Source organism: Stomoxys calcitrans, chromosome 1 (genome assembly GCF_963082655.1).
Source record: "Stomoxys calcitrans chromosome 1, idStoCalc2.1, whole genome shotgun sequence".
Classification (NCBI taxonomy): Eukaryota; Metazoa; Arthropoda; class Insecta; order Diptera; family Muscidae; genus Stomoxys; species Stomoxys calcitrans.
The window spans coordinates 254,530,076-254,537,768 of NC_081552.1; the positions used below are offsets into that span (position 1 = coordinate 254,530,076).

A 7,693-nucleotide genomic window follows, 5' to 3' on the forward strand; every position below is an offset into this window, starting at 1 on the left:
AAATTCATTAATTCATGTTAAATATGGCAATGGCCACTTCCATGTTTCAACAAATGATAATTTTTTTGATTGAATGTTGAGAGATTGTTGATATGTTGTCCGACTGATTCTGAAATGAAGATGAGACTGGGCGTCTTTCTTTGCATTGAAGCTTGCGTGCAATGTTGGAGAAATAAAAAGAAACAAAACATGTTTTGTAAAATAATTATTTATTACCAGCACAGCATAGGCAGCAGTTAATTGCTTTAACGATATCAACAAAGATTGTTAATGTTTTACGGATGTAAAAGCTAGTACATGCCGTTATCAGAATGTTAATGGCATGGACTTTTTTATTGGAAAATTATGGAAATCGTTCAAAGTTATCTCAAGATTGAGAAGATTTATTTAGCCTTTAAAACAAATTTATTTTTTAAAGGAATTAATTTATTTTGCTCTCAAATGGTGAATGTCAAATCAAATATTAGTTTACATCTAATGAGTATTTCATTGGGCTATCAGTTTTGTGTTCGAAAATCTGCTTTCCGGGGGTTTTAGAGATGAATATTGACATTAATTTCTTTAACATTTTACATTTTTTTAAGTTTTAATAAACCGCATCTAATCGGCAACTTAGCTTCTTTTCTAATAACTTTTCTTTACCAATTCCATATTACAATATCACCAAAAAAATGTAGTATGGTCTTCAAGAAAAACTTTTGAATACAACCTTCCTCCATAGGATAGGAGTGAATTAACTTCGTCATTCTGTTTGCAACTCTTCGATATATTGACTTGGGAGCATACGAAGTATTTATATTCATGATCACCTGTACCTTTGAACTCAACAACATACCTCTTTAGATGTATGTTTGGGATTTTAAAAGTGCCAAATCTAATATACAATACCTCCCATATAACCGATTCCATGATTAGGCTTCTTGAGTCCCAGAATGAGCAGTTATTTTTAAAATTGGCTGAAGTGTTATACTACTTGTTCCAACACCCATGCTGATTTGGGACCGTTTTGCTCAATAACGTGATATAGCTCCCACATATGTATACCGATCTCCTGAATTGATTTCTGCTGCCTTAAGAGGGTGCTATCATTATCGGGTGTAGCTGTTATATTTCATGTGATGTATTGTTATGACATCTAACAACCGTTACTGTATGTTGGTTCTCTTAACCGATCTCCTTATTTGAAAAAGTCATTCAAAGAACTTGTAATATACGACCCATAATATATAAGATTCTGTCCGGTCGACTTAACTCGCATTTCCTTGTTGTGTAAATAGTTAATGTTAATTTTTATACCCACCATCGAAGGATGGGGGCATATTCCTTTTGTCATTCCGCTTGCAACACATTGAAATATCCCTTTCTGACCCTATATGAAGTATATATATTCTAGATCGATCGATCTAAGACTATCTAGCCATGTCCGTCCGTCTGTCTGTTGAAATCACGCTACATTCAATAAAAATTGAGCTATTAAGCTGAAACATTGCACAGATTCTCTTTTTGTCCACAAGCAGGTTAAGTTCGAAGATGGGCTATATCGGATTATATCTTAATATAGCCCCCATATAGACCAATCCGCCGATTTAGGGTCTTAGGCCCATAAAAGCCACATTTATTATCCGATTTTGCTGAAATTTGGGACAGTGAGTTGTGTAAGGCCAGTCCACATCTCACTTTAATTTAGCCCAGATCGGTCCTGATTTGGATATAGCTGCCATCGAGACCGAACCACCGATTTAGGGTCTTTATTTTCCGAGTTTGCTAAAATTTGGTACTGTGAGTCGACATCTTCCTTCAATTTGGCCTAGATCAGTCCAGATTTGCATATAGCTGCCATATAGACCGATCTCTCGATTTAAGGCTTTGGGCCCATAAAAGGCGCATTTATTATCCGACATCACCGAAATTTGGGGCAGTGAGTTAGGTTAAGCCCCTCGACATACTTCTGCAATATGTGACACCTCTTTAGGCAGATGTTGTAATACGGCATAGTACCCCAGAAATTAGGAGGGGATATCCACCGCTGAAAATATGTTCTGATGTTCTCGAACAGGATGCGAATCCATGCGTTAAGCGTCATGGGCGGATTAACCTCTGCCTAAAGTTAGGACGATCTAGCCATGTCCGTCTGTCTGCTGAAACCACGCTACAGTCTTTAAAAATAGAGTACTGCGCTGAAACTTTGCACTGATTCTTTTTTCGTCTCTAAGCAGGTTAAGTTCGAAGATGGACTATATATTTATATAGCCCCCATACAGACAGATTCGCCGATTTAGGCTCTTAGCCCCATAAAAGCCACATTTATTATACGATTTTGCAGAAATTTGAGACAGTGAGTTGTATTAGGCCCTTCGACATCTTCCTTTAATTTGGTCCAGATTTGGATATAGCTGCCATATATACCGATCTCTCGATTTAAGGCTTTGGGCCAATAAAAGGCGCATTTATTATCCGATGTCTCCGAAATTTAGGACAGTGAGTTGTGCGATCAATCGTTTTAAAGTTTTGGTCCTATAAAACGCGCATTTATGACCCTCGACATCTTTCTGCAATATGACACAGATCGGTTCAGATTTGAATATAGCTGCCATATAAACCGATCGCTCGATTTAAGGTTTTGGGCCTAAAAAGGGGCATATGCTGTCCGATTTCGCCGAAATTTGGGACTGTGAGTTGTGTTGGGCCCTCCAATAGCCCTCTTTAATCTGGCCCAGATCGGTTCAGATTTGGATGTAGCTGCCATATAGACTGATCGCCCGATTTAAAGTAATTGCCCCAGAAAAGCCACATTTAGACATAGTGACTTATTTTAGGCTTTTCGACATCCGTGTCGTATATGGTTCAGATCGATCTATATTTGGATATGGCTGCCAAAAAGTCCAATATTTTGTTCTACAAAATTTAACAATGACTTGTACTTATTAGACCACTCAATATCCATGTCGAATTTGGTCTAAATCGGACCATATTGCGATAAAGCTGCTATGGGTGCATAAATTATGCATTTTTCACCGGATTATGACAAAAGGTGATTTGCATATATACCCGAGGTGGTGGGTATCCAAAGTTCGGCCCGGCCTAACGCCTTTTTGCTTGTAATAATTTAACGTTGTATTTCCGGTAAAACTTTGCTTGAATATCTTTGGTTGCTTCCCTATAATTAGTAGAACATTTGTCATGGAATCGTTCATACAAATTGCCAGCGTTATTTTTTGTTTGCGTTTGGGCGCAACAAAAAAATAAGTTTTTCCTTTTATCACGTTATTCAGGCATTTGTCAAAGCCAAGAAATAGGCAAAGATTTACTTCTGCTAAGTTTTATTGACTTTGAGTTGAGCTTTAAGTTAAGCTTTTGCTAAACCACAGTAGAGTAAGCTTTGAAATATATGAATATAAGCGGAAGACAGACTAACCAACCAGCATTGCTATTAAGTTTATCGATTTTTTCCAATCGATGTTCTACAATATGTTTTTGTTAACAGTTCGGCAGTGTGGTTTATCATAAACACAACTCCTTAGGGTATGCAAAATTGAAAAAAAGAATGATTGTGGAGGAAAATAAGTCTACATAAAAAAGTTTGTTGTTTTTTATAAAACTCGTCCATTATATTCTTCACAGTAACTATGTTTGCACACTTGTTGGCAACATTAATTCTGTATATCGATCGACTTAGAATCACATTCTAATTCGAAATAACAATGTCCATCTGTTTGTTTGTCCATTCATGTGTTCTTATTGACTTGTTGTTTGGTCGTGGCAAAAATTACTTAAAACAAGTAAGAGTGTGCGAAGTTTGACCGGGCCGAATCTTATATACCCTCCACCTAGGATCGCATTTGTCGAGTTCTTTGCTCGGTATCTATTTTTAGGCTAACAAAGAATAATGAATAAGAACTGTTATGCTATTGGAGCTATATCAAGATATAGTCTGATTCGGACCATCAATGAATGCTGAACATTGTAGAAGTCATTGGGTAATATTTCAGTCCATTCAGATAAGAATTGCGCCTTGTAGGGGCTCAAGAAACCAAATCGGGTGATCGGTTTATTGGGAGCTGTATCAAGCTATGGATCGATTCAGACCATATTAGACACGTATGTTGAAGGCCATGAGAGAAGCCGTTGTACAAAATTTCTGCCAAATCGGATGAGAATTGCGCCCTCTAGAGGCTGAAGAAGTCAAGACCCAAGATCGGTTCATATGGCACCTATATCAGGTTATTTACCGATTTGCGCCATACTAAACACAGTTGTTGGAAGTCAGAACAAAGCACCTCATGCAAAATTACAGCCAAATCGGATAAGAATTGCGCACTCTAAAAGCTGAAGTAATCAAGACCCCAGATCGGTTTATATGACAGCTAAATCAGGTTATTTACTGATTTGCGTCATACTAACCGATTTGAGCCATAGTAAACACAGTTGTTGGAAGTCATAACAAAAGACGTCGTGCAAAATTTCAGTCAACTCGGATGAGAATTGCGCCTTCTAGAGGCTCAAGAAGTCAAGACCCTATATCGGTTTATATGGCAGCTATACAAGGTTATCTAGCGATTTGTGCCATACTAAATACGGTTGTTGGAAGTCATAACAAAACACCTCGTGCAAAATTTCAGCCAAATCGGACATGGATTACACCCTCTAGATGGCAGCTATATCAAAACATTTACCGATTTGGCCCATTAACCATCCCAACAGACCCACACTAATAAAAAATATTTCTGCAAAATTTCAAGAGCCTAGCTTTACTCCTTCGGAAGTTAGCGTGCTTTCGACAGACAGACGGACGAAGGGACGGAGGGAAGAATATATATATACTTTATGGGGTCTTAGACGCATATTTCGAGGTGTTACAAACAGAATGACGAAAAACAAGTAAAAGGCCGAGCTTTGGATACCCACCACCTCGGATATATATGTAAACCCCTTTCATCACTATCCGGTAAAAATGGGATAACTTATGCGACTGCGAAGTCGGATAAAAAAAAAGCTTTTATGGGCTTCAGGCGCTTTATCGGTCGGTCTATGTGGCAGATCGGTGTATGTGGCAGCAATATCTAAATATAGTTCGATTTGAACCATATTTGGGTCCTATGTTGGAAGACATAAAACTACTCACTGTCTCAAATTTCAGCAAAATCGTATAAAAACTAAACAGGTTAAGTTCGAAGATTCTGCTTCAGTCCGATTATCCGATTTTGCTGAAATTTAGGACAGTGAGTAGTATTAGGCCCTTCGACATCATTCGTCAATTTGGCCGAGATCGGTTCAGATTTGCTTATAGCTGCTATATAGACCGATATTCCGATTTAGGGTCTTAGGCCCATAAAAGCCACATTTATTACCCGATTTTGCTGAAATTTGGGACGGTGAGTTGTGTTAGGCCCTTCGACATCCTTCGTCAATTTGGCTCAGATAGGTCCATATTTGCTTATAGCTGCCATATAGACCGATCCTCCGATTTAGTGTCTCAGGCCCATAAAAGCCACATTTATTATCTGAACAGTGAGTTGTGTTAGGCCCTTCAACATCCTTCCTTAATTTGGCCCAGATCGGTTCAGATTTGGACATAGCTGCCATATAGACCGATCCACCGATTTAGGGTCTTAGGCCCATAAAAGCCACATTTATTATCCGAACAGTGAGCTGTGTTAGACCCTTCGACATACTTCGTCAATTTGGCTCAGATCGGTCCAGATTTGGATATAGCTTTTGTATAGACCGATCCTCAGACTTAGGGTCTTAGGCCCATAAAAGCCGCATTTATTATCCGATTTTGCTGATATTTGGGACAGTGAGTTTAGTTAGGCTTTTCGAAGTCCTTCCTTAATTTGGCCCAGATCGGTCCAGTTTTGGATATAGCTGCCATATAGACCGACCTCTCGATTTAAGGTTTCGGGACCATAGAAATATTTATTGTCCGATTTCGACGAAATTTGGGACAGGCTTTTCGACTTTTTTCTACAACTTGGCCTAAATCGTTCCATATTTGGATATAACTGCCAAGTAGACCGATATCTCAATTTAAAGTCTTGGCCCCATAAAAAGCACATATTTAATCCGATTTCGCTGAAATTTAAGCAGTGAAATGAGCAGTGAGTATTGGTTCAGATCGGTTTATTTTTAGATCGGTTTATACACAATTGAACAATGACTTGTACTTATTAGTATTTGATCCAAATCGGAACATATTTCGATATAACTGCTATGGGGCGTAAGGTGTGCAAGTTTCACCGGATTTTGATGAAAGGTGCTTTGCATATATACCCGAGGTGATGGGTATCCAAAGTTGCCTATCGGTTTAATTGTTTTTATCGCCTTTTTGCTCGAAAGTTCGAAGAGGAAGAGTTTCTAAGTATTTTTAGTTTGGCTATCTATTGAAAGTTTTGAGTGCAAAATTAATGCCAACGTTGTGCTAAGTTGTTTTTCTGAACTTGAATTTGTGTGTCAACTACCTATGCCCTAAGACAGTGCAATTCTAGTTTTGTTTCAGTTCCTTTTTGCCAAAAGTCGTTGTTCCTTTTTAAGCACTTTTAAAACTCCGCTCTCCTTCCGCCACAGAGAGGTCAGAAAACCTGAAGTTCCATATGTGATCACTTTCACATTTACATGGATATGTAAATACCATCCGCAGGGTATAAATGGTAACCAACAATCAAGCAGCTACATCATTTAACCACAGGAATTCATCATAGCATATCACACAGCTGGACCAACTCAATTTTTACAACATGAAATTCGCCATTGTTTTTGCTGCTCTTTTTGCCGTTGCCTTAGCTGCTCCTGCTGATGTGGAGATACTTAAGAATGAGTCTGACGTTGGCCCCGAATCCTTTCAATATGCGTAAGTTACATAAGAAGAGCAACATACAAACTATGACTAAAGCAACAACCTCTTAACTTAATATCGTTGCAGTTATGAGACCAGTGACGGAGCCAAGGCCGAAGCCCAAGGCCAAGTGAGGAATATTGGAAGTGAACAGGAAGCCCTTGCTGTTCAAGGTTCATTCTCCTATATTTCCGAAGATGGCCAGACCTACAAAGTACAATACACAGCAGATGAAAATGGTTTCCAAGCTTATGGTGATCACCTACCAGTTGCTCCAGAAGCCTAAGGATTTTGTTTTCATTAGTGAATAAAGAATTGTTATGTTTTACTCGAGAAGAAATGTTTCTTAGTGATTGTGATTTAAAGAAGAGCTGCCAATTTCTCATACTTAAAAGTTGATTTTAAAAGCCAAGTGTATAGCTGCACATAGTCAATGTGAATAATTCTAGAGCGTAAAAAATTAAAAGCGTGCTAAGTTCTTATATACCCTCCACCATGGATCGCATTTGTCGAGCTCTTGCCACGGTATCTCTTTTTAGGCAAACAGATAATATTGAATAAGAACTGTTATGCTATTGGAGTTATATCAAGTTAAAGTCCGATTCGGACCATAAATGAATGCTGAACATGGTAGAAGTCTTTGTGTAATATTTTAGTTCATTCGGATAAGAATTGCGCCTTGTAGGGGCTCAAGAAGCAAAATCGGGAGATAGGTTTATATGGGAGCTGTATCAAGCTATTGATCGATTCAGACCATATTAGACACGTGTATTGAAAGTCTTTAGAGAAGCCGTTGTACAAAATTCTGCCAAATCGGATGAGAATTGCGCCCTCTAGAGGCTAAAGGAGTCCAGATCCCAA

The 7,693-nt window shown here is 38.4% G+C and overlaps 1 protein-coding gene across 1 annotated transcript; it reads left to right on the top strand.

Moving 5' to 3' along the window:
* The first annotated feature begins 6,734 nt into the window (after window positions 1-6,734).
* On the top strand, window positions 6,735-7,118 carry LOC131994127 (larval cuticle protein 65Ag1-like). Its single transcript, XM_059360457.1, has 2 exons — window positions 6,735-6,847; window positions 6,920-7,118. The coding sequence occupies exons 1-2, from the start codon at window positions 6,735-6,737 to the stop codon at window positions 7,116-7,118; spliced, it is 312 nt and encodes a 103-aa protein (XP_059216440.1).
* The last annotated feature ends 575 nt before the right edge of the window (window positions 7,119-7,693 follow it).